This window comes from Punica granatum, chromosome 3 (assembly GCF_007655135.1).
Source record: "Punica granatum isolate Tunisia-2019 chromosome 3, ASM765513v2, whole genome shotgun sequence".
NCBI lineage: Eukaryota > Viridiplantae > Streptophyta > Magnoliopsida > Myrtales > Lythraceae > Punica > Punica granatum.
Window position 1 is genome coordinate 11,918,650 of NC_045129.1, and position 27,861 is coordinate 11,946,510.

Below are 27,861 nucleotides of genomic sequence, written 5' to 3' on the forward strand. Positions count from 1 at the left end.
GAGTAAAAAATTATATTTGGCACTTCATTTTTTTATTTTTTATTTTACACGAAAAGGATCAAAACAATAGAGTGAAAATGAAAAATTTCCTCGACTCCTAGCAATAATTATAATTACAATTATTAGAAAGTGCAAAAAAACAAAATTAGGACCAATGGGAAAAAGAAAAAGGATAATGGAAAAAGGCCGGGAAGCTGAGCAGGGGCACCATGGTCAATTTTCTGGCTGCTTCGTTAAATTTTCATTCCATGCCCCCTTCACCTCTCCCGAAAGGAGAAGGAGAAGGAGAAGGAGAAGCAGCAGGAAGAGGAGCACGACGGGAAGGAAGGAAGTTCCCCTGTCTCTCTCTCCTCTCTCTCTCTCTCTCCCCTCTGCGCCTTTCCTTCTCTGTCAGATCTCTTTCGCCATTGATTCACGTCTTCCTTTCTTCCTCAGATCGAACCGTCCATCTCTACACCCCATTTAACCCCTGAATTGACCGAGAAATTGCCCCCCTCAGCCACCATGAACGACTTCGAAGGCCTCTTGTCCTCCGAATTCGGCTTCAAACCCCAGGGCAAGTCCGCCCCAATGGCCTCCTCCAGTCGATCCGCCTCCACTGCCGTTAACTTCGATCTCGGATCTCACTCCTCCACCTCCTTCCCTGATTCGATCTTCAACTCTAAACCCACCAATAATTCCCACACTCTCGACGATCTCGGGGACATATTCGGCGGCTCAGCGAGGCGTGCGGGGAAATCGGAGAGCGCCAGAGTCGATTCCTCCTACGATTTCGAATCGATGTTCAACTCGAGCTCCAAGCCGGATTCCAGCATGCCGGTCTACGATAAGCCTGTTTACGATGACGACGATGACATCTTCGAGGGCGTGCCCGGGATAAAGAGGTCGTCTTCTTCCGGTGTGAAATACGGTAACTTGTTCGAGCAGACTTCGAGCACTTCTCCTCCTGCAGGAAGAAGTACTGCTACCAGTGGATTCGATGATCTGTTGGGAGGGTTCGGAAACAGCGAGAGTCAATCAAGGAGTAAGGAGGATGATCCGGCGATGCCTGCTTCCGATGACTTGATTCCTGGGTTCGGAGGGACTAGTCCTACTGAAAGGTACTCATCTGCAGCTCCGTGCTCTTGAATTTCGATCAGCATTTTCGATCAACCTCGACCTTTGGTCCATCTCGCAGGCCCAGTAATGGCACAACTTCCATTTTCAGTGACAATGCAAGTCGCAATTAGTTTTACTTGAGCTTAATAGGGAGTTAAAAGTTTGAGCTCGGTGCATCTCTTGCCATTATATGCTAAACGATATGCTTGCTTTTAAATGCTTATTATGGTTTCTTCGATGTTTGACTGCATAGATGCCAATCGAAAACGTCGCATGAGTTTACTATGTTGGATTGATTAATTGTAATTCCCGACATAATCATGGTTGCGGAATTGAGGGACTTTTGCCCTGGATTTGGTTTCACTGGTATATGATATGATACTTATTTAAGAAGAGGTTACATGTTGATGCAATGTGCATCACAGTTTCTCTAGCCTAAATCTGAATTTAAACTCGAAGGAAATAGAACACGTCTAAGCCCTACTAATGCATGCCATGATAGAAGAGAAAACTCTTAAACTTAATCAAACAATATAATCCTAAGGATAGAAAATAAAATCTTACATCTCAAAGTTAACTAGAAAGATAAAATCCTAAAGATAATTTCCTATCTCATAATTATAATTATTTATCTCATAATATCTATCCTAACCTAATTTCAAGTCATAAATATACTAACCTAATTAAAACTGAAATATACCTAATTTTCTTTTCATCGATCGAGATATTTCATCTTCCTTTCCACTAAACAAGAATCCTTCCAGTATATGCTTATTTTGGCTTGGCCTTATTGAAGACTATTCGGTCCGAAAATCCTCCGCGTCACATGTCATCGGATTGTCGGGATCGATTTGATTCTGTTTAGACAGGTGGGACTTTTTCTTTAAGTCTTTTCTTGAAATATGATGTCTGATTTAAGAAATAAATAAACTCAGTCCATATCTATCTGGACATTTGAAGAATTCTGCAGAAGCATAGGCAGTTTTATGCGCCACCATGTCACAAGGATGATTGACGTTTCGGTGGCTCATGTATTTCTTTTTCTCACGAAACTGGATATGTTGACTAATATTAATCTCTTACTTCGATAAAAAAAAGGAGCAGACATATTCATAGTATTGATGTCGCATTTTGGCAGGCCAAATCTCAAGCCCACTTGGTCTTCAGAACCCATGGCTACCTCAGCTAAAACAATGGAAGATCCCTTTGTGGCTTCAGAGTCTGCATCCTCCCCTGCTGTCTCATTTTCTGGAGTATCCCCTGAACCATTGGAGGAATTTAATATGTTCGGTAAATCTGGAAGCACAAAAGATGGCGCTCGTTCTGTCCCTAGCGGAGTAGTAATTGATGACTTGGACCCCTTTGATGGTTTAGGAAAACCTGTACCTCCATTTTCACCTGAGAACAGTATCAATGGGAATGATAGAAACCATTTGAGGACAGAGCACAGCAACAGTGGGAGTCAACATTATAATGGCAGAGAACAATCTGATAAAGTTTCACAGAACACTGTCCCCGCCTATGATGATCTTGAATCTCATCCCACCTTTTTCGACGCGTCTTCGGCTACTGGTAGTTTTTCTACTTCTGTTCATTCACATGAGAAGCACAGTTCAAATGAGGCAAATATTCCAGCAGATATGTCTCCTGGGTATGAAGAGAACATTGAATCCTCTGATGAGGTTTGGCTGACAGTATCTGAGATTCCTCTTTTTACCCAACCAACTAGAATGCCACCACCTTCCAGGCCTCCTCCTCCACGACCAGCTCGGGCACCAAAGTTTGGGAGCAGTTCTTTCGATTCTACCAGTTTTAAGAAGGGCAATGAGATCCCTCACTTTGCAAATTCCTCCCAGCATTATGGGGGGGCCAACTCAATTCCCCAAGCTAGAACAGCTACCATAGAGGAGTTAGAAGATTTTGCAATGGGAAGGAGTAATGGAAGTAACATTGATGGTCATGTTAACTGGGCTTCCAGTGAGGAACTGGACTTGAACTCAGATGCTGCCGCATCTGCTGCAGCTATGAAGGAGGCTATGGATAGAGCTGAGGCTAAATTTAGGCATGCAAAGGAATTGCGGGAGAGAGAGAGTACTAAGGCTGCTAGAAGTAGAGAATCAGTGCAACTGGAAAAGGATGAGAATTGGCTAGAAGCTGAGGAGAGAGCTCTCGGGGAAAAGCAGGAGAGGTTAGAGCAGGAAAGGCTACAGAGGGAAAGGGAAGAGCAAGAGAGGGAAAGGAGGAGAATTGAGAAAGAGAGGGAAAGGGAAGAGATGGAAAAAGAACAGCGGAGGCTTGAGAAGGAAAGAGAGAGGGCAAGGGCCAGACAAGTTGTTGAAAGGGCTAACAGGGAAGCGCGCGAAAGAGCAGCTGCTGAAGCTCGGGTAAAAGCTGAAAGGGCTGCTGTGGGGAAAGCAAATGCTGAAGCTCGAGAACGTGCAGAAAGAGCTGCAGTTCTCCGGGCCCAGGCCGAAGCCCGTGAAAGGGCAGCAGCCGAAGCAAGGGAAAGAGCTGAAAGGGCAGCTGCAGAAGTAAGAGCGAGGGAAGCACAGGAAAGGGCTACTGAAGCAAGGGCTAGAGCAGAAAAAGCTGAAAAGGCAACTGCGGAAGCAAGGGAGAAGGAAGCACGGGAACGTGCTGCTGAAGCAAGGAGGAGAGCAGAACGAGCTGCTGTTGAAAGAGCTGCAGCAGAAGCACGAGAACGAGCGGCAGCAGAGGCTCGAGACAGAGCTGCTTCAAGTGCAAGGGCAAAACAGCAAAGCAATGATAATGATCTTGAATCGTTCTTCAGCATGGGTAGAGCAAGCAGTGCACCACGGCCCAGGGCCAATTATTCAGTGAGCATCTCTGGCACAAAACTTCAGTTGTTGCATCCACTTTGTTGCTAATGATAATGCTTCTGTGTTTAGGATCCTATGGTTGATACACAGTTCCCTAGTAAAAAAGGGCCTGAAGTTGCACGGACCTCAGATTCAACTCCAAACATGAGAAAAGCGTCCTCGCCTGCTAATATTGTTGACGATCTTTCATCAATTTTTGGAGGTATTACCATGGAGATTCTGTGGTCTCCCCCCCCCCCCCCCCCCCCACAAATATCTATATATATATATATATATATATATATATATATGTATGTCTTACCACCACTGCTTTAATACTGATGCTTAATCTTACTTTCTTGCTAAAACTGACCCTCTTCTTGTTCAAGGTGGCGTTCCAATATCTGGAGAGTTCCAGGAAGTTGAAGGGGAAAGTGAAGAAAGATGCAGAGCAAGATTAGAGCGCCATCAAAGGACTCAGGAGAGAGCGGTAAGCGTTAGTTAATGTGATTGCTCATTAATCTTTAAAAATTTTGTGGAAAGTGATGGATGGTTGTAGTCGTTAAATATGTTCACCTTTTTCACTCTGTCCCACTCAGGCAAAAGCACTGGCAGAAAAGAATCAGCGCGACCTTCAAGCTCAGAGAGAACAAGCTGAGAGACATGTGAGAAGCTCCCTTTTCCTGATTATTATATTGGTTTACTACATATGTGCATGTTCCTTCTTTGAAGTTATCTGATATTGAGTATAATGTTGGATGGTGTTATTTTTATTGTCCGCATTCTCTGCCACTCATGTATGGAGAGCCAACAATAGAAGGTCTTGGTTTTCTAGCTTTTGAACTCGATGTCATCAATATCACAAAAGTTGTTCAGCGTGATGTTGCTGGTGGGAGTCCTAGGTTGAATGTAACATTATATCATCATTTGGGGTTCACAAGTGTGATTTTAGGAGAGGAATATCTTGGCCCATATTTAACTGAACATTGGTGTTTCTTAGAATATCCGGTAGAATTTAGTGAGTGGTTTAATGATTAGAGGTGTCACACTGCAAAGGCGTTTGAATTTTTTTTTTTCCTTCTCCACTCTCTTTAATATGAAAGGCATTTGAAATTTAAGTTAGTAGATAGTGAAGTCAATGGGAAAAGGGAAGGGGTGTGAATTGTTGCACCATGACTTGAGAAGGAGCAATTAGAGAACACAAACCTGAACTGGGGGTGCCACAATAAATGAGGAAATTGTCAATATATATTGTTTTATCTACTGTTATTACTTTGGAAGAGGGTATTTTATGGGTTCACCAGTGAAGAGTAACTGATTACATGCTCTGGAAGAGGGGGGAAAAAAGGCCCTATTACTTACAACATGAATATGGCTCCCCTGCAATACGTCACATAAATCTTTCTTAGCGTCTGCAAGTTATAATATGATAAGACTTGCTCTTTCTTCAGAGGATTGCCGAGTCATTGGATGTTGAGATCAAGAGGTGGGCTGCTGGAAAAGAGGGGAACTTGCGCGCTCTGCTTTCAACTTTGCAATATGTATGTTCATTATAGCTTTTGCATGCTCCCTTTTGGGTTTCTGAAATTAATGAATGCATGCTTGTATTACCTTCTTTTGATTCTTTAATTAACCAATGTGGCCCATTATTTAAGAGCTTATTAGAGAGGTAATTTTTGGCCCGTAACATTTTAATTGTCTGCTCCTGCTGATTGCCTTTTCATTTGCAGCAGTTAATTTATTGCTTGAGAAGAGCTAATTGCGTGCTGATACTATACAATTGCGAGAAACTCTATTTTCGTTCATTTAGACTGATTTAAACTTATATGTGGCAATCAGGTGCTCTGGCCTGAATGTGGGTGGCAGCCTGTTTCCTTGACTGATTTGATTACTGCAGCTGCCGTGAAAAAAGTATACAGAAAAGCCACTTTGTGTATTCACCCTGATAAGGTTCAGCAGAAGGGTGCCAACCTCCAGCAGAAATACGTCGCTGAAAAGGTCTTTGACCTGCTCAAGGTATGTAATGGCTCAGATGATATTTGAAATTGGAGTTGATTTTCTTGGTACTGAATTATATCTCTGAGGAGTTGAAACCTTTTGGATTGTGAGATCTACTTATTTTGTTTTTGCAGTTCTTGGTTCTTCATGTGGTTTTGTTGTTTGCCTTAAGAAAAGTGGTTTTCATTTTTCTTTGTTAAACAAAGATTGGTTGAATCTACTGCAGGAAGCTTGGAACAAGTTAAATTCAGAGGAATTATTTTGAGTTATTGCGACCATTCTTCCACTCACAAGTTGCTGCACTCGATGGAAGCATCATTTTTCTGGTGGTAACTCTTGTATCAAGATAAGAGCCAAACGTTCCAGAAGAAATTTATTTCTCTTCAGCCTATATATTGAGTTGAAGTTCAGAGATGATATAGGACGTGGGGTGTGTTGTTCTCTTGATATGAGTTCCGAGATGCCATTGCTTCTTGTAGAATTGAGGCTATCAGGGGGAGGTGAAGTATTTGGGTTAAATTAGCGGTTGAGAAGGTGGATTTTGTGTAGATTAGCATACAATAGCAGTGATCCAGCTCAAGAACTGAATTTTTATTCTTTTGAAGTTTTTCTTTTCTTTCCATATTGTTGTTCTTCCCCCCACTCAGTTTGTGATATAGCTTGATTTTTTTTCCTGAGTACAGTCACTTGTATTTTTGAATTAAGTTGTTATATAAAAATGCTATAGTATTGAGATGAGAGATGGCATTCTCCGTGTGCGGAAAGATTCTATTCTCGTTCCTTCCTTTTCTTTCCCTGTTGTAGTTTTTTCCCTCACATCTTCTCTTCTAAGTGCTGTCTTGTGATGAACTCGAGTCATTGTTTACTGAAGATAAAAAAATGATTGATTATATTATGAACTCTTAAATGAGATGGCAACTTGAATAAGAAAGGAGATCAACAAACTAAAGGCCCGAAAATCGAATATGGATCTAAGCTTACTGTTGGATCAAAGCTGGAGTCCTACCCATGATTTCATACTATGGTGTTCTCTGAAGTGAGAATGGTGCTTATTGTTTCCTTTTTCTTGTCTCTGTTAATGGGAAAAAAATATATCATCTATATATAAAATGCTATGCTATATATAAGTATGTATGAGGTAGAAGCACCTTTGGTGGTTGTGCTGACCCACGCGATTGATTGGATCTTCAGTGTCTTCAAATGATGGCAATACAAACTATTCAAAGGTATTATATTGTTCTCTTGGTTCGATTTGTCACCTCAGAGGATATCAATGGGAACGATTTCTAGTTTTAAGATTCTGCGGAGTTTCTTATTGATTCTGTCCTGTTCATTCATTTCCTCTTCGACTTAGTTGTGCTGTGAAGAACCCAGTAAAGAAGGGAAGATTCTTTTCTTGGTGATGCTTTAAAGTACATAGAAACCGTGTGATGAGTTTACTCTTGCATCAAACCGAAAAGTATGTCAAGCAGTAATGGGAAAACAATGGTTTTGATGTTTTGAAAGACGGTCGGATGATCCATTTAGTTTCAGGCTAGGTTGTGGCAGAACTGGCTCGTGCTGCATGTGGGACTCAGTGAAATGGTGATGTTGGTCTGGCGGGCCCATGAGCCCCGGAGTGATGTTGAAATAGTGCTTCTTTAATCTAGAGTTGATCCAGTCATCATGGTGCTGATGAATTTGATGAGACTATGATCAGATCTTTCACTTCAGATGAATGCATTGTAATTCTGCATCTATTGATATATTTTCCGGCAGCTTGGAATGATCAGATATGAGTCGGTTACCTTAGTGTGTTGCCAAGCCCGGGATCCGTTATGATTTTTCCTGTCAGCCGGCTGGCTTGATTTAATGATTCTCAGCTCCAATGAGATTCTTGTAGACTTATAGAAAGCAATCAACGAGCTCTCTGCCTTTCATTTGGGTTCAAATTTTTCTCGTCAACAAGGCTTATAGTACAGGAAAGGAACTCTTCCAAAAGTTGATCTTCTAATCATCCCTTACATGGAAGGGAGCAGACAATGGTCCATTCGGGGATCCGAAAGGCCGCTCTCTGAACATTCGGAAATATCAGATCGACTGGTGCCTGAGGTGGAGTGTGGCCCTACAGGTAAAGTCAAGTCACCGCAGCATTCTTTTTGTTCCATCTCTTCGTTGGTTGGTTCATCAGAGATCATATTCTCATGATCACGACAGTTCTATCTTTCCCGTGTGAAATCTTGTCAAAGTCTGCGGGGTTCCACCGCGCATGTGGTTCTAGAGTTTGATCGGTCTTACTTGGTGCATGCAAAACGATTTACTGGTTCTCGACTTGGAATGAACTAGGATTCGGTCTCTCTTGGGCTGATCATCAATTGTTTATTGAGCAGCAAGGAAGATATGAAATAGCTGAGAAGAGTCGATATGAATGAATAATATTATTCACATAAAAATCAAATGGCTACAGAAGTTCTTCTGTAGAAAGAATAGAGAGCTAAGCCCGAAGTATAAAGTTTCACGGCCAGCCACAAACCACACCAGACACTACCCTAGTTAGGACATTCAATTTCCAGAGACAATGAACCAAATTCCAATTTCCGAGTCCGAAGATACTCCATTTTCTATACTTGGACTTTGTTTAATAGGTCAGTCTTGAACGGCCGGAAGGTCTTAAGGTTATACACGACCCCAGCGATCGAACCGGCTAATGCCAGGAGAGTAACCACGAGGCATGCAATGCTCAGTGTTCGTAGGCAGACCCATCTTATGCTCCATTTCTTGATGCCCTTCTGTTTAATGTACATCTCGATCGGGAAATAGACCGTGAGAGGCCAGAATCCTATTGCCCCTAGGATCCCAACTATATCATTAAAGAATGGGAGAAGCATTGAAATTATAGTGGTGAGGCACACAAAGATCGTTCTGTTCACCATCCTGAGGCGGTTTAGCTTCCAGCTGACACCCGGGATTGGGACATTGAATTCCTTGGTGATGAAGTCACTGTCAGGCCAGCGATTAGCAGTTGAATCCTCAATGAAGGCAAAGAGGGGCTGGCAGTAGACCTGGTATGCCCCGACAAGGTGGATGGCGATGGCTGCATTTGCAATGTCGAGGATCCAGAAGGCTTTGAAGTAGCCGAAGCCGCTAAGGAGATTCCCAGGGGCAAGATCTCCAAAGGCTGCATAGCCCATGCACCCGCAGAGCATGTAGAAAATGGCCGTGGCTACAGAGCTGAGTAACGTAGCCTTCTTCATCGTCTTAGATTCTGCTGGTGGAGATTTTATGACATCCTGCCACAGAGAGAGTGATCTGTGTAAATTTCGCTTCCGGTATGTCTCTTAAATATGGTGCTTGGTTCGTGGTAAACATCAATTCGACAGGGATAACTGTAATTTCAGGAAAATAATTCGTGAAGGAGATAGGAGCTAGCATACCTGAATTTCAATGAGGACGAGAGCAAATGAGTAAGCAAATGCAATGTTTCCAAGAGCTTGGAAGATTCTCCACATCCTTTGGGCCTCTGTGATCGTTCCGACGCTTATCCCCGTGAGAGTGCCCTTGAAAGTCCCGGAAGCTGCCAATCGAAAATCGAAGCTTCTGTTGATTATTGTCAAGTCTTATATTATGAGACACGATAAGAACCTAATCTGAAGAACCGATTCTTCACCTGCAACTTTGGTGATTCCAAGGGCGAGGCCGATGCCTGAGTAGGTGAAGGACATGATAGAAGCCACAATCGAGAGCCACCATATGTGAGTAAAGTTTGGAATCTGAGACAGCACAATCTGAATCACCCCAAACGCAATCATGTATCGGTTGCTCGACACGGGGCATGGGTCCTGCCCTCCGCTGTCACGTAAACAAGAGGATTGCTCGATTGCCCTGCCGATCAAAAAAATCACAACCAAATAAGGCAACGTACTTTTTTTGTTCTTTATTCTTTTTCACCTTCCCATTCGGAAAAAAGAAGCATATATGATTGGATCCTGAAGAAGGAAAACAACAAAGGGAGTTCAACCTACATCATGCTGAGAACTGCTCCGATGGTGTATCCAATGCCAGTTCCGAACAGGTCCACGTGCTGGATGGTACCACAGAGCTTGAACCTTGCTCCACCTGCAAAGGAACACCGAAACAAAACAAATTGATTATGGTAGGAACATCGCAATAATCATCAAACGGGACGCTTGCTGACGCATTTGTTACTGAGAACAGCTGTGATTACCAAGAATAGAATGGACAGCATTCATGTAAGTGTAGTTCCTCTTTCCGGATACAGGATCACCCGTTCGGTAGCAGTCTGCCAGAAGGGTGGCGGTGTAGTAACTGATGACAGAGAACAGGAGCAAGGCTATTGGGCCTGCGACCCAGCCGAGCTGAGCAACAGACCATGGAAGTGAAAGCACCCCGGACCCTATGACCGCCGTTATAATGTGGGCACTTGCCGTCCAAATAGTCCCTGCAAACAAGACAGCAGTGGTGTCAGCTGCAAACCTTCCAGAAGACGAGAGGGGATGAAACAAAGAGGAAGCTGTGGTACTGGCGAGGGGGTTAATAATTACCGGTTCTCTTGAGGCGGCCGTCGTCATCGAAGGAGTTGGAGCTGCCGATCTGTGGAAGCATGTTCTCACTCATCTTAGCTCAGGGGTAAAAAAAAAATGGCAGAGCCAAGATGGGGAGAGAGAACCAAGGAGATGATGTGCATGAATGGGAAATGTTTTGAACAAATGAAGGTTTTTAAAGAGGTTTTCTATTTCTATTTTGGGGTGAATTTGTGTTCTTTTTGCCCTCTTAATTCCTATGGGACAACCAACAAAAGTTGTCAAAGTCCAACAAATGTTGACCACAATGTCTCACTCATTCACAGAGAGAGAGAGAGAGAGAGAGAGAGAGAGAGTGAAAGAGATAAAAGGGAGGGGGTTGAAAGAACACACGGGTGAATGGAATGGAGGGAGAGCGTCTTCCTCCAAATCCTTCCCTCTTCCTCCAATTTCCTTCGAAGGCATTCTCCCAAACATGGTATTAAGGTTAGGTCCAATCAACTTGAAAGTGATGAATCTCAAAACCAATCTTAGTTAATATGATATCCAACATGAGGAAGTGACTAGTTTAGAGTGAAAATCACCATCATATACAAGCCCAATTGTACCATACAATTAAGCAAGGCGATTCTTTTGTCTTCTTAGTAATTACCAAAACTAGTAGATGTTTATAATATTTTTTGATTTTGAGAATATCTATATCTATATCTATATTGATAGGTATCGATATATTGATATCGATATATATAGAGCAAAATACAACGTGGGTCTAGCCGGATGGCCTCGGAACGTTCCATTTTCTAATGGAATTTTCTTAATTTTTTGAGTTTTTAAAATTTTAAATAATCTTTTATTATAAAATTAGTAAAAATTTTTCGAAATTATTTTTGACTATAACATTCCATTTAAGGAAGACAAAAAATATCATAAAATGTGTTGGATATTATGGTGATCAACACTTGAAGGCGATATGAATTTTCTGAATGGAAATTTCTAGGTTTTTATTTTTTAATTTCGGAATTATTTTTAATAAAAATTATTTTAAAAATATCTCACCATAAAATTCAATTCCCGATTTCTTCAATTTTTTGAGTTTTTAAAATTTTAAATTATCTTTTATTATAAAATTAGCAACAAAATCTTTCGAAAATATTTTCTGTTATAATATTCCATTTTAAAAGACAAAAATATCATAAAATCCTTTGGATACTATGGTGATCTCCAATTGAAGTAATATGAATTTTATGAATGAAATTTTCTCGGTTTTTATTTTTATTATTTTCGGAATTATTTTTAATAAAAATATTTTTTAAAGAAATCTCATCATAAAATCCGATTTCTTGATTTCTTTAATTTTTATAATTTATATAACATAATGAATTTGAAATAAACAAAAAGGTTTTATTATATGTATAGATATTATTCAATAATCTTGAATTTTTAAAGTAAATATCAATATTTCATCACATGAATATTAAAAGCAAGGTAAGAAGTAGGCCCGATCAGGCCTTGGCTTCTTTTTTCTCCACCTGCTCAGGTACAGGGTCTTTCCCGTCAATCTCTTTCGCCGACACCTATATCCGACTCCAACACCCAAGATAGCCCGTTCCCCTGCAGAAGCTCATCCTTGACAAAGAAGTGATCGCTGAAAGGAACATCATCAGTGGACAGGGTATTATCTGACTGAAAATCCCCTATATTGGAGACCGAGACCATTTCGGGACTGCCATCATTTTCAATGCCGGAAGCTTCCCAAGAAGCCATTCGGTCCCAAATCAACTTCTGATCATGAGAACCTTCACTGGAGAGCAATGCCTCCTTAGGTTCTTCGAACGGATGATCAATAGCATTGATAGCGGTGGTATTTGATGTACTGGTCTGAGAGTCCTCGAAGCCGATCGTTGCGAAAACGAAGCCTCGTCCTGAGATTTATTTCACTGAGGTCAGAGGCTTGCTACGCTCCTGAGAAACCAAGGCCACTATAATGCACCAGCTAGTGATTCCCTCATCTTGGACCTAACAGACCTCGAATGACTCACCCTTACCCAAAGATTGCCCAGATGTCCGACTCTTCGGGTTGCTGCATGCTGAGATGCGGATTTTGGGGAAACGAACTTCATCTGTGTGAGCTTCTTAGTTTGGGCAGGCAACTGCTTGGTTCCTGGAGCCTGCTGCATGGACTGCGGCGGCATGACATTTCTACTTCCCACAGGTTATTGTAGGAACCATGGCCTATGCTCCATCTCGGTTGCTCGTTTGACAGGAAATGATGATGATCGAGGTGAAACGTCTCCAGTAGGTTCCGTTGAATCCTTTCTCTTACTCAGTACCGATAACTGTGCTGATCCCTGATTGTTCAACATGGTAACTATCTCCAAAGGTTTGGAAGGAACCATGTGCTGCTGTGGACCCACAACGTTGTCTCTGCTCCCGACCAGTTCTTAGTTATTACCTAATGCCGACAGCTTTGGCACCTCAAAACCTTTATACACGGGCACCATAAATCCCATTTGCTGCTTTGAGGCAGAAAGCTGTTGTGAGGCATGATTTTCTGGAACTAGCCCCATGAGTCCCATTGGCATTGACACCTCTAATTTATTTGGGACGCGCTCCAACTGACCTGTCTGCGTGCCTGATATTGACAAAGGCTGTGAAACTAGATGGTTTGACATGCTTTAATCCACCATATAGATTTGTCCAAGCCCAAATAAATGTATCCGATCCCTTCAATGACTTGTGCGACTTGCCGGCAGTCATTCATGCCGGAGGCTGGACCCTAAAATCTGATGAGAAACGGTTGAAGTATGTTGAGAGTTAATCCCACACGGAAAATTTGAATAGAAAAATATGAGATTTAAGAGATTTGAGTTCTACAACTACTAGCTCGAGTTTTTGTTTTGGAGATTGGCTCAATTGCTTATAGATCTAGTGAAATTTTATATGGTCCAGTGAAAAATGTCAACGGCGAGTCGACAATAACTTCATAACATGCGGTTATTCAGTTTTCTTCTTCTATAAAGAAGTCTCCAATTGATTGCCCGAATGGGCATGGCCCCCGATTGATTGCCCTCTCTCGGTCCATTGTGTTGATTGATAGCTCCCCCTTGTCCAAGGCCCTTGGGCTTCCACCTCTGGCCCGTTTGGTTTGAGCCCGAGGTCTGTGGATACTCATGAAGTTTCCAGCATTTTATCCTTCGAGTGCCCTATACCTTATTGCAATATTCACAGCTAAAGACGCTCCCTCAATGACCCTTCTCTTCCTTCCCCGACGCTTCTCGAGAATGCCTTGTTCACGTTAGGCAAGGAGTCCATGGTGAGGGTTTGGGAGACTACCGTGCTGTAAATTTCGGCATCCAGTCCCATGAGGATTGTAATACGAGTATATATACGTTGACAGATGATTATCTTCCTAAAGTGGCTGAAGAAACTCCCTAGAATAAGATACAAATACAAGGAAATTAGAATAACTCGATTCCAGAAATATAGCTAATAAAGTAATACTAAAAGAAAGAAAAATTGTGTCTGTTTGAAGAAAAAGATGACATTAATACAATGCAATGTGCGAGTAATACAAGCTTCACCAAATTGGATGACCTCAAATAAACATGCAGAGTTAAGCGATTCGCATCTCCAATGGTAGACTTCTTAGAGAGCACATCAACGAGCTTTCTGCCTTTCATTTGGGTTCAATTTTTCTTGTCAACGAGGCTTTTAGTACAGGAAATGATCCATTCCCAAAGTTGATCTTCTAATCATGGCTAACATGGAAGGGGGCAGACAATGGTACGATTGGGGATCTGAAAGGCTGTTCTCTGTACATCCGGAGATATTAGATCAACTGGTGCCCGAGGTGGAGGGTGGCCCTACCGATAAAGTCAAGTCGCCGCAGCAATCATTTTGTTCTTCTCCTTATTGGTTGGTTCATCAGAGATCACATTCCCATGATCACAACAGCTCTTTCTGCCTTTCCCGAGTGAAATCTTGTCTGCGGGGTTCTACTGCACATGTGGTTCTAGAGTTTGATTTGTTTTACTTTGTGAATGCAAAACGATTTACTGATTCTCCACTTGGAACGAACTAGGATTCGGTCTCCCTCGAGCTGATCATCAATTGATTTTTTTTTTCGGCGTGTACCCAGGTATCCAGAGCCCAATAGGATCTTACTAATCCAGTTGGGAGATTGAGTATTAAAGGTTATTCTCCCTCCCAACAAGTGTGCTTCCCGGGATTCGAACTTGTGTTCTCCTCTTTACGGGGGTGAGCTGCTTACCACTCAACCAACACTTTTGTTGGTTGATCATCAATAGATTATTAAGCAGCAAGCAAGCAAGAAATGAAATAGCTGAGAAGAGAGGATATGAATGAATATTATTATTCACATCACATGGCTACAGAAGTTCTCCTCTGTGGCACATTGACTTTGGAAAGAAAGCTAAACCCGAAATAGAAAGTTTCACGGCTACATACAAACCATACAAGACACCACCTGAGTTAGGGCATTCTACTTCCAGAGACAATGAGCCGAACTCAAATTTCCGAGTCCGAAGATGCTCCATTTTCTATACATGGGGCTTTGTTCAATATTCCGTTTTGAACGGGTGGAAGGACTTAAGGTTTTGCACAACACCTACAATCGAACCGGCAAGTGCCATGAGCGTAACCACGAGGCATACCATGCTCAACATTTGGAGGCAGACCCATCTTGTGCTCCATTCCTTGATCTTCTTCTGTTTAATGTACATCTCCACAGGGAAATAGACCGTGAGAGGCCAGAATCCTACTGCCCCTAGGATCCCAACTATATTGTTAAAGAATGGGAGGACCATCGATATCAGAGTGGTGATGAACACAAAGATCGTTCTGTATACCATCCTGAAGCGGTTTAGCTTCCAGCGGAGAACCGGGACTGGGGCATCGATGTCCTTGGTGATGAAGTCACTGTTGGGCCAGCGATTAGCAGCTGAACTCTCAATGAAGGCGAAGAGGGGCTGGCAGTAGACCTGGTATGCCCCGACAAGGTGGATCACGATGGCTGCATTTGCAATGTCGACGATCCAGAAGGGGTTGAAGTAGCCGAAGCCTCTAAGGAGATTCCCAGGGGCAAGATCTCCAAAGGCTGCATAGCCCATGCACCCGCAGAGCATGTAGAAGATGGTCGTGACTGCAGTGCTGAGTAAGGTCGCCTTCTTCATTGTCTTAGATTCTGCTGGTGGAGATTTTATGACGTCTTGCCACATAGAGAGTGATCTGTGTAAATTTCGCTTCCCGGTATGTCTCTTAAATATGGTGTTTGGTTCGTGGTAAATATCAATTCAACAGGGACAACTGTAATTTCAGGAAAATGACTCGACAAGGAGATAGGGAGCTAGCATACCTGAATTTCAATGAGGAGGAGAGCAAATGAGTAAGCGAAGGCAATGTTTCCGAGAGCTTGGAAGGTTCCCCATATCTTTTGGGCCGCTGTGACAGTTCCGATGCTTACCCCCGTGAGAGTGCCCTTGAAAGTCGGGAAGCTGCCAATCAAAATCGAAGCTTCTGTTGATTATTGCCAAGTCTTATATTATGAGACATGATAAGACCTTAATCTGAAGAACCAATTCTTCAACTGCAACTTTGGTGATTCCAAGGGCGAGGCCGATGCCTGAGTAGGTGAATGACATGACAGCAGCCACAATCGAAAGCCACCATGTCTGATCAAAGTCTGGAATCTGAGACAGCACAATCTGAATTACCCCAAACGTGATCATGTACGGATTGCTCAGAACGTGGCATGGGTTCTTCCCTCCGCTCTCACGTAAACAACCGGATCGCTTGATTGCCCTGCCGATCAAAAAATCACAACCAAATAAGGAAACATACTTTTTTGTTCTTTTTTTCTTTTTTGCATTCCCATCCAGAAAAAGAAGCATATGATTGGATGCTGAAGAAGTTCGATTCCTGAAGAAGGAAAACAAGAAAGGGAGTTCAACCCACATCATGCTTAGAGCTGCTGCAATGGTGTATCCGATGGCAGGTCCGAACAGGTTCACGTGCTGCGTGGTACCACAGAACTTGAACCTTGCTCCACCTGCAAAGGCGCACCGATACAAAACAGATTGATTATGGTTGGAATATCGCAATAATTGCCAAACGGCACGCTTCCTGACACATTGTTACTGGGAAAAGCTGTGATTACCGAGAATAGAACGGACAGCATTAATGTAAGTGTAGTTCCTCTTGCCGGATACAGGATCACCAGTACGGTAGGATTAAGCCAGAAGGGTGGCGGTGAAGCAACTGATGATGGAGAACAGGAGCATGACTACTGGGCCTGCGACCCAGCCGAGCTGGGCAACGGCCCATGCGAGCGAGAGCACCCCGGACCCTATGACTGCTGTTATAATGTGGGCACTCGCCGTCCAAACTGTCCCTGCAAAAACAACACAGCAGTTGTGTCAGCTGCAAACCCTCCAGAAGACGTCGCAACGGGGTGAAACAAAGAGGAGCGATGGTACTCGCGACTCGTGAGGGGGTTAATAATTACCGGTTCTCTTGGGGCGGCCATCGTCATCGAAGGAGTCGGAGCCACCTGTCTTTGGAAGCATGTTCTCACCCATCTTAGCTCAGGGGATAAAAATGGCTGAGCCAAGATGAGAGAGAGAACAAAGGAGATGATGTGAATGAATGAGAAATGTTTTGAACAAATAAAAAGGTTTTGGCATGCAGAGGCTTACTATTTTTTCTTTGGGGGCGAATTTGTGGTTCTTCTTTGCCCTTGTTAATTCGTAACAACAACCTATATTTGTTAGTTTAAACACAATCTCTCACTCATTCATAGAGAGGGAGAGAGAGGGACAGCAGAAACAGGGACAGAGAGGGTTGACTGAAGACAGAGGTGAATGGAATGGAGGGAGAAGAGGTTGGACAACGGACATTTATAAGGATAATTTGAATTGGGAAAATTGGAGGAAAATTATTTTTAAAAAAAATAAAAAAAGAACGCAACATGAGTAATATGGATTGGTTTAAACGGTTCGACACTTGTTCCCCTTAAATAAGATTTTGGGTTTGAGTCCTGTTAATGGAAAAAAATCAACGCCGGGAGAGTTTTACCCCTTAATAAGTTGACTTGGCTCATTTAGATTAGTTAGAGGCCTATTAGGCTTTCAGATAACATGATGTATATCAAAAAGAAAAAAATATGGATATGTTAAAGCAGTTCAACATTCGTTCTTTAATAATGAAGTCTTGAATTCGAGTCTTGTGAACGAAAAAATTAATGATTTGTCTCCTCAGTGGATCGACTCTGTTTAAACTAGATTAGCGGGTTCCTTTAAATTTCCTAATAGTATGGTGCAAGCTGAGATGGAAAAAGAAAAAGAAAAATAAAAAAGAAAGGGAAAGACCCACGTGATCGAGGTCCCAATAAAATACTGTATTATTGGGAGCGGTCCATTCCAAAATTATTTCGTCTTTTTCAAACGGACCATTTTCCATGTCCAGTCGACTCTCCCTCTCTTTCATGCAGTGTCTGAGCTTCATAAAAATAGAATTAATAAAACATATAGAAAAAAAATGAAATAAAGACTCTTTTTCCATGACTCAAAAAAGAAAAACCTCTATCCATGAAACGACGCATGTTATGTTCTTATCTGATAAACGACGCATGTTATGTTCAGCCACTACTCTTTATCATGTTACCTGGATTATATATATATAATATTTATATATAGATATATCTAATGGAACTTGCTAAAAAAGTAAACACGAAGAACAAAAAAGTTTGATGCTAATAGATGCTTTTGTAATTACCTACTGTATGACAATATTTTAGGGAGGAAAAGTGAGGAGAGAAGAGAAAATGGATGAAAACGAGAGGAGAATTGTCTCCCTTATTTGAAAGTAGTAAGCAAAGGTGAATAGAGAGAGGAGAGGAGTAGGGAGAACGGAGAAGAGAATATTACTACAAAAATTAAAAAGAAAAATACAGTCAGAAAGTTGAGTAGAAGAGGGGGTTAAAACATTTTTATATTATTTCTTGCAAATTCTTTCTATCTGAAGGACTAAAAATTTCTCTATTATAAAGGAAAATGGAGGGAGAGTGTGTTTTACCAAATCCCACTCTTTCTCTCCAATTTTCTTTACATCTTGTTTGAATTAAAGGTTATGAAGGGTTGTGAAGGGATAGGTTATGGAGAGATTATAATAACTTATTTAGCTTTTAAAATTTTTAAAAGGGGAGGGTTATAGAGGGACAACTAATCCCTCCATAACCCTTCATAATCTTTTTATTTTAATCCCACCAATTTAAGGTGTTATGAAGGGATAAAAAGATCAATCATTGAGATAATATTATAAAAAAATAATCAAGGGTAAAGATTTTTTTATAAATTCTCATACCATCTCACCTCACCCTTTAATGAAGTTTATCCAAACATATGATATGAAGAATGAAAGAATCCCTCCATACCCAACCCATCCCATCCCTCCATAACTCACCCCACCCCCTCTCCATAACCTTTCATAAACTGCTATCCAAACAAAGTGTTAAAGCCATTCTCCCAAACACGGTATTAAGGTTATAACTCGTCCGATTAACTTAAGATGATGAATCTCAAAAAACTACTTCTAGTCCGTATGATCATATCCAACATGAGGAAATGACTATTTTAGAGTGAAAATCACTGTCTTATACAAGCCCAATCGCATTATACCATTATATATGGACAATGATTCTTTTGGCTTCTTAGTAATTACCAGAGCTGGTAAATAGGCAAGTCTATAATGTTTTGCTGTTCTCATTATTCCAAGATACAACAACAACAAATGTGTGTGGGGTTATTCAGCCAAAAAAAAAAAAATGTGTGTGGGGTAGGTGCTAGGGCTCGGGCTCGGGTTAGGCACCTATTGAGGTGGGAATTGGGCCTCATGCGTCCTTTCAATTATAATTTTGGGCTATCATCTCAAGGCCTTTTCCAAGACCTATCAAGTATCAAGCATATAGAAGGGGGCAAAAAACAAAAAAAGAAAGGGAGGGGGGAGGGGGGTTGGTTTTCACCTTCTAGGATCCCTCCATCCTCTGTGGAAATATATATGGCACTATCAACAATTACTCAGTACACGAAAAATCAGAAAGACAAAAGGCATGGCAAAAGTAAATTGCAGGGGACAATTTTTTTGAGTATCTTAAGATGAATGTCATTTTCGCACCAACATATATAGATAATATAATATACATGTCAACAGAGCGGGCACGCACGAACCCCTTTTAAGTTATTCAAAAAGGTTCTTGCGTCTTGAGTGTCGCACCAACACATAGTACATGGAAATCTATATATATATATATATATATATATATATATAAAGTTGTACTTCCCAGGTCAGAAAAGTAATTTTATATATAGTATAAAGTTATAAAGATAAAGGTCTAAATAAATAATTATAAATATATATGCAATTACGATTAAATTAGTAAATGCATGTGAATCGTAAATACTTAATAATTTTATTATTATACAACACATTTCTTATTTAAAATATATAATATCAAAATTTATTTATAAAAAATACAATTTTCTAAAATAAATATATCTATAAAAAACTTTAAGATATAATTACTAATAAAAAAGAAAAATCTACTATATGCATTAAGTATATTTAAATATTGAACAATTTTGAAATATTAATAGATAAATTCATTTAAAAATTTATTAAAAATAGTGATTTGCGCTTTTTTTTTTACAAAATATATGGAGGTCATATATTACAATTTTTTAGAATTTGATATTTACGAAAATGTTATATGTTTTCTATGTAATATCATTTTCTTTATTCATATTTGGTATTATAATTCATTTCTAATTATTTTGAATTGTTATTATATGTACTAATGTTTGAATACTTTTGATTTAAGAATATATTTAACTTACTCAAAAATTCAATGGTGATGTCAAAATTTTTAAAAATTCATCTAAAAATAATCACTATATACTATAACTCGTGCATCACATGGGCAAAAAAGCTAGTATATACTGTATATTTATATCTTAAGGCTTTTGGGTCTTGAGTGTTTTGAAAAGTATTGAAGCTAGTACATATCTCCTTTAAAAATGTGAATAATAGTGAAAACTCTTAAAGTTATTTTTACATTAAACGTTAAATGTGGTATATAAATTTACATAAATTAGTTGGTTCTCGGGTAGGTCTTTCATTATTATATCGTTGGCCTTGGCCCCGTTTCCTCGCTGAAAAAATTAAGGGTCTCGAAGAAAAAGGAAAGGTTTAATTCGATGGCAATTTTTCGTCCAATGAGCCAGCTTTAATATGTATATATGTATGGCTGCACAGCTACTACCTATGAGCTAGCTAGTTTGTATCCATCTTGCTTAGTATCTGCCATGAACATTATACAAGGGCCTTAATTGATCAATCGATCTCTGAAAATGGCTCCTTGGTTATATAGTTCAAGTTTTATAAATTGTAATTTCATAGTTTACATGCATGGTGGACGCTGCGCGACAATAAAAGTTTGTTCAACTAGACTAGATGAAATATTTACATTGCCACTCGCGGACACAATTGAAAGAAAAAGTGAAGCAGCGCCATATGCAAATGAAAGGCAGTCCGAAATTCCTTCAAATAATTTTGATTCCCGAAGACTGAGGAACGATAGGTTATTGGACAAAATGAAAGTGCTCTTATATATGTAATATATTATATTATCAGAGGACAATTTGGGACCTTATCATATGGCTATTTAATGCGTGTTTTGAGTGATTATGTTGAAGGCATTAGACGTAATCATAACCCACAAGTGGACTTAATTTAGGGTCTGACAAGTGGATGGATGCCAAAGAAGTTGTGCAATAGATTACTCGATAACATGGGTAATAAGTGTGGAGGGTTAAGATAAAATAAGATTGGAGAGATAATAAGGTTTGATTCAATTAGTTTAGTGTTTATTTCCTTTAAGTAAAATCGTAAGTTCAAGTCATGTAAATTTAGAAAATTTTTAATTGGAAGAACTTTACCTTTAGCGGGGGACCTGCTCAAACTAGATTAGTCAGGGTTCTTGGACTTCCGGATATTAAGGTATACATCAAGAAAAAATAAATAAATTGGAGAGCGATATCGTTTAAGTCAAACAAATTAATCAATTGTGAGATAAATTTTAATAGACTATGTCAATGATCATTGTTGAAATGAACTAAAAATTGATCACATATCTCATATTTTCATTTCAAAAGAGTATGTTTTGTGACCATCTTTGTTTTGTGACCCTCTTCCTATCCCTATTTTAGGACAAATACAGAAATCTTTTTTTGCTTTTGTATATAGTTTGTTGGAGGCTCAAACATATTTGTGCGAATCGCATTAGTCGATTTTTGTTTCATGCATTTTGGCAGTGTGGTCCATCGTCCGTCGACATTTGAAAATTTTGTATTTACCATCCCAATAGGGTCCGCTTGATTATTGAATGGAAGTGACACCCTGTAAAATTCAAGTTTGAATTCTCGAGAAGTCATGTAGAAAAATGCTTTGTATTTTGTGCCATTTGCATGGCTTGCATCGACCTAATTATACATGTTTGTGGGTTACAGGAGTCCCATTACTGAAATTTAAAATCAGAATCTCTTATCTATTTTTTATATAAGATGATCAATATTATGAAAAAAATTCTTGGTTATTAAGTAAGCGTAGTCCAACACATATTATCTCAATCTTTTTCCTTTTCCTTATGTGCACAGCTTGGTATGCCGAAGTTTAATGTACTCCGACTAATTCAATTCGAATAGAGTCAGTTCATTAAAAAATAAAACTCTCCAAATTATGATTTTTCAATATTTTATCCACTAGGAAGTTTGAGTAATGGAAATTATGATTGTTTATTTTCCAATGGAACATCCTTTCCTTGTTTTTTTTTTCGTTTTTATAAACTTTATATATGAAAAAGGACAAACTTAAAGAAGTAAATCTATTAGCATTTTTCCCTCCAAAACCGAATGAATATATCATAGCTATATGGAATTCACTCGTGACTTTTTTCCTTACAAGGGAGATCCATTGGTGCAGTACAAGGAATAAAAATTTAAAAATAAAGTTATAGCGAAAGTCCCAATATTGTGCAAAAAATTAAATTTAAATCCTAAAAGTACAAGATTAGCTCAAATATTTTTAAACGTTTACTAAATGTGAGACTTATGTTCCCTTTTGTAACCCGATTGTTATAATTTTGCTGATGTGATATTTTTTTCTATATGACATTGTCAGCATCCCATTTTGGTCCACCGGCTCCAACGGAGGACTTCCGACCAAAGCTCGGGACACTATTCACCATCGGGAAACCGGAGGCAAGTAGGCGGGCACAGAGTCATGGATTGCGGAAGAAAAGCTTGGTCCACCGAGAAAGGCGGAGAAGAGCCACCAGAAGAACAGACAAACAAGGAATCCCGAAAACAACGGAGCTGGCACTATGGCACTATTCATCACCGAGTCACCGAAGCACCGAAAGGTGCCCAATATGGGACTCTAAAAATCCCTCTCAGTGCGAAAGTGACCAACAACACATCCGAGCGCGCTCCGGAGACATCCTGCTTAAGCCGAGACGCCTTGATCCCTCACAGAGGCCTTCTCTGACGGGGTTCCGGGAGGCCCGACCCACTGACAAGTAAACGGCACCCGGAAACGGGCCTACAGGTATCTAGGGACCACTAGGGTCGGGGAACGAGTTTCAGATGACCTTCCGGAATTTGACTTGGTCTCCAAGGGACGTTTCAGTGGCCACAAACGTCTCCCGGCGGGCCTTCGGGGCACGTCAACGGAAAACAGAGACCACAACGATCCCCGAGCACCTCAAGACGTTCAGAGAGCACTGAGAAGACCTCGATCACAAGTCCCTAGGTCATCCCGGGCCAACGGCCTTCGGTCGGGGACAACAAGCCAACGATGTCCCACGAAGCAAAAGGGTCGCCGAAACGAATGTTGAGATGCACAAAGAGCAATCGGGGACCGGGAGCACTAAACTCCACTCCGAACGCCCAAACAGGGCAAAACCGACTCTTGAGGTGCCGAGTCGCCCGGACGTTCGTTCACGCGACGCATGGCGATATTAGGCTCATCCAAATCCTCTTCATTCAAGCATTCCAAATCTATTAATTAATCGGGCATCAGAGATCGAACGCGCGTACAATCAAGTCTTGAGCTTTTCCCGGCTTTTCTCTTAGTCAAATGGGACCCACAGCTTAGCCAAGCCAAGCCTCCAAGCCGCGGCTCAACCCCAAGCCACGGCTCAACCCCAAGCCATGGCTCCATCCCTAAGCCACGGCTCAATTCAGTGGCTTAAACCCAAGAAGCTCCCTCCACCACACAAATTCAAATATCTCTTACACCTTCTTACACATATCTCCCATCCATCACTTCCCATCACTTCTCCTCTTGCTTCCCCCACACTCTAAGTGACATTTCCCCATCCTAACTCCTCTTCAAAAATTCGGCAGCCCCATAAACCCCCTCTAAATCACACTTAATTTCACTAATTTTGCATTATTAGCCTTCTTATATAAGCCTTTTGGGTCATTAACTTAATCACAACTCAACTTCCATCATCTCTCTAGCTTTCTTACTCTAGGAAACCCTCTCCAAGCCCTCTCAAACTTCAGCACTTTCCAGAAGTCGTCCAGCTTTCCCTCAGCCCGTCCAAGGCCGAAAATGCCGGAAAACTCAACCGTTTTCCGGCGACCGCCATCCAACCCGATCCAAACTTGACCAAACTTCATATCCCACATGTTTTCGACCTCCTAAGTCCATTTACGACCTTAGATTTTTCATTTGAAGCTCTCAGCACTTCGTTCAATCTCTGTCCAGATTCGGGTCCCTATGGCGTTTTCCCGGTTTCTAAGCGAATTCTTCCTTTTCGACTTAAGCAAGCTCAACCAAACTTCATATCCTACATGTATTCGACCTCCCGAGTCCATTTCCGGTGTTAGTTTTGCGATTTGAAGCTTCCAGCTTGCCGAACCAGCTCTGTCCAGAACCGAGTTCCCTAGACGGTTTCACGGCTTCCCGGGCTTCTTCGACGCCATTCCTTCCCACGACCATGGCGAGTCGTGCCATCACTTTCTAAGGGTTCCTCATGACCCTCACTCTCCCCCGTGACGGGTTGGTCATGTGCCGAGAGCCGCTCAACCGCGCAAGACCGCCCTTTTTCACTCTTTTCCTTTACCGGGTTTCCACAGTTTTTTTTATCGGTTTCTCTTTGCATGTCCAGTTGAAATCAGTCGTGCGCACGCCATAAGCTGGTCACGAACACCAAGAGCAGTCCCTTAGGAGTCGGAGGAACTCGAGCCAGCTTGGTGCAACACCCGGAGCCCCCTTTGCAGCCGTTTCAACCCAAACAGCCCAGTCGGGTCTGTTCCGCTGGTTTTCCTTTCTGACCCGAACTTTGCAGGAACATACAGGTCAGCTCAAGTTTAACCTCGCTACGAGCCACCTATCACTGTGATCCTAAGTCAGTTAGGAGTCCAATGCCACAGATCTTGCACCAAAATACCACCGGGAGCCTCCGGGACAGCCATTTCTTTCCGACCTGCCCAGTCGGGTCAGTTCCTCCCAGTCGGTTCTGTTTTCTGCTAGCTAACCCGACTTTGTTTTTTATTTCCAGAAAATCTACGTGTCCAATCCACATGAAACTACCACAGGCATGATCCTCAGTCAGTTAGGAGTCGAATGCCACCGATCTTGCACCAAAAGACCATCGGTAGCCTCCCGTAGAGTCGTTTCTTCATCGGGGTGCCAGTCGGGTTTGTTCCTCTGGTCGTCTTTTCTAACCCGAAATTTGCAGGAACGTACAGGTCAGTTCGGGTTGAATCTTGCTACGAGCCACCTATCACCGCGATCCTCAGTCAGTTAGGAGTCCAATGCCACAGACCTCGCATCAAAAAACCACCGGGAGCCTCCTGTGGAGCCATTCCTTCGTCGGGTGCCAGTCGGGTCTGTTTTGACCCGACTGGGTCTGTCTTTTTTTTTTTTACTGACCCGACTTTGTTTTTGATTTCCGGAAAATCTACGCGTACTCTCCTCCCGAAACCACCGCAGACGTGATCCTTGGTCTCTTGGGAATCCAATGCAACTGGCCCCGCACGAAAATTCCACCCCGATCAACCGGTACAGCCCCGACAAGCCGGACTGCCAGTAGAGTCTGCCGCCGACCCGACTTCACTGATTCGGGTCTGTTCATTCCAGGGGGCAGAACCGACTTCCCAAGCCCTTTTTCCGGCTTTCCTCGACTTTTCCCGCATCCCGGGGCTAGGTATAATCATTCCCAACTCAGAGAAGTTAGGACTTTTACGTTTTCTTTGTGTTTGTGGGGCGATAAGGCGGTCCATGACCGATTCGCATGCAAGTTTATGTTTTTATGTGTTTGTACATCGTATTATGCATGTCTTCATCGTATATAGTGCTAGCATGTCGGGAAATAGCTTGAATCGGAGTCGAGGAGACATCGTTGTCTCGAGCAAGCCAAAGGAGCCTCTCGGCCTCACCCCAAGGGAGGTGGCCGAGAGCCCCTCTTGGCTTCCTCGGGCCATGGATGGCCTCCTTTCCCCGACTCAAGTCGTTTCCCGAATTTTTACATTTTTCGCTTCCCATGAGTCGGTGCCGTTTTATCGATTCCTCTAAATATCGTGTTTGTGCTTGTTTGTATGTTTAATTGCGTTCCTAAGATCATGGCGGCACCGGCTATGTAAAAAATGTACGTTGTCATCGTGTTTGATGTTTTATGCATGCAAGAAACGGTCAAAACCGATTCTTGGAATTGATTGTAATCACAATTTTCATTTAATTGTTGGTTCCATGTTAATTCGTATGTTAGGTACGTTAATATCGAACAATCATTTCATTGATCCATAACAATTGAGGTTTGCGGTCTCATTCATTAAACTACTTCACAAACGGGAAACGGGACGTACCATTCGGCTAAATGAACCACTCGGTCTAAGTAATTGGATAAATCGAAAATCAACTCGTAAACGCGTCGACGAATCACTAAACGGTGAGAGCGCCCTTTTAAAATTCACAATTTCAAAATATCGAGACGCTTAACACGAATAGAATTAGTGTCTAGGGAGCACTCGTGCGCTATGACTCGAGTCAAGGCCCGATTTGAGGAGGCTCATGTCTAAGTGCGCGAGTCCTCTTTGGACCTCTTCGTGTCATGCGATCCCAACTTCCACATACACGCCCTACACATTTTACCGTTCAAAGGGCATGACCATTATTTCGTGATTCGCCGACATTCTAGGCGTTAGGGAGACCGAAACACCTTGATCTATGGACGAAAAAGGGCAACCCGTTCGGGTGCGAGTTTCATTCGTACGGCCCATTCCGTTCACTTTCAGTGTTTCTATCTTCCTATCGTAGATTCGGTGGTGAACCTTTTTATTTCAGTTACAAAAGACGAAGAACCGGATTAATCATGTACTTGACTTAAACAAACATTAGATAATGGATAGGTGGAATATTAGATTCCAATCTAGAGTCAAGATACGAGTTTGGTTAATTCGGTGAAATCGCAGTGTCATCTCACTGAATAAGGATTCTAAAACAAATTCACACATGTAATCGGCTTAGAACCATATTCTAGCCCACCATCTATGTTTGCCTAGGCTAGACACATTGTTTGCAAATCAACCCCGGTCGATAACTGATTAAATCACGTACATTCGACTTAATACACAACTTATTTGTATTCACCTACGTTTGTCAGTTGTTATCTGTTTTCCATCAATTTTATCAGTTTTCTTTTGTTTTCCATTTCCTTTTGCTGATTTGTTGCGGTTCGGGTCCGAGCCCAAAGGTTACGTGTTGCACGGGGTCCAACGCCCCAAATCACCGAACACGAGGTCCAACGCCTCCTAACTCACTGAGTGCGTGCAACCCGAGTGCGGAATGGGATCTAGCCTTGAGTCACCATCACACTCCAAATACGGCCTATGTGGAAGGCAATTTGGATTGAATGTGTGAAACGTGTTTAGATATCACCCGGGAGCTCAATCGGTCTAACGGTTACAGTGGGAATTAATCGGTTCTCCTGCAAACCGTCGATTCGATTGGACCCGACCCCCGGCTCTTTGAGCCCGCATTGCCTTAATTTATTTATCGGTCATTCAAAACACACGGTGAGCCGGAGCGGAATATTGGCCCAATGCAAACCGATCGGGATCCATTTACTTATTCAGTTACACTTCGTAATTATTCGAGTGTACATTGTGAGGATCTTATTTGTACATCTACTCATTCACTTGTAAAGATCCCCGATCGGCGAGCGAGAGGTCCGAGCGTCGAACCGGTCAAGTTGGTCTATTGTCACCAAGAGACGAGTAAGCTCGAATACTCGCGGTCTCGGTTCGCGCAGGGAATCGACCATCACAGTTCGATGAACTGTAACGCTA

At 41.7% G+C, this 27,861-nt stretch overlaps 2 protein-coding genes and 1 pseudogene across 2 annotated transcripts; 1 reads left to right on the forward strand and 2 right to left on the reverse strand.

The window, feature by feature from the left end:
• The first annotated feature begins 261 nt into the window (after nt 1–261).
• On the forward strand, nt 262–6,655 carry LOC116199522 (auxilin-related protein 2-like). The gene is made up of 8 exons (XM_031529893.1): nt 262–1,100; nt 2,237–3,935; nt 4,008–4,140; nt 4,307–4,407; nt 4,517–4,582; nt 5,369–5,458; nt 5,757–5,933; nt 6,142–6,655. The coding sequence occupies exons 1-8, from the start codon at nt 505–507 to the stop codon at nt 6,178–6,180; spliced, it is 2,901 nt and encodes a 966-aa protein (XP_031385753.1). The 5' UTR covers nt 262–504; the 3' UTR covers nt 6,181–6,655.
• Nucleotides 6,656–8,311: 1,656 nt separating this feature from the next.
• Nucleotides 8,312–10,739, reverse strand: LOC116199212 (amino acid permease 2-like). The gene is made up of 6 exons (XM_031529497.1): nt 10,457–10,739; nt 10,120–10,353; nt 9,917–10,010; nt 9,562–9,776; nt 9,329–9,468; nt 8,312–9,184 (listed from the first exon to the last, which is right to left on the reverse strand). The coding sequence occupies exons 1-6, from the start codon at nt 10,527–10,529 to the stop codon at nt 8,516–8,518; spliced, it is 1,425 nt and encodes a 474-aa protein (XP_031385357.1). The 5' UTR covers nt 10,530–10,739; the 3' UTR covers nt 8,312–8,515.
• Nucleotides 10,740–14,784: 4,045 nt separating this feature from the next.
• LOC116198883 lies at nt 14,785–17,294 on the reverse strand (annotated as a pseudogene).
• Nucleotides 17,295–27,861: the final 10,567 nt, after the last annotated feature.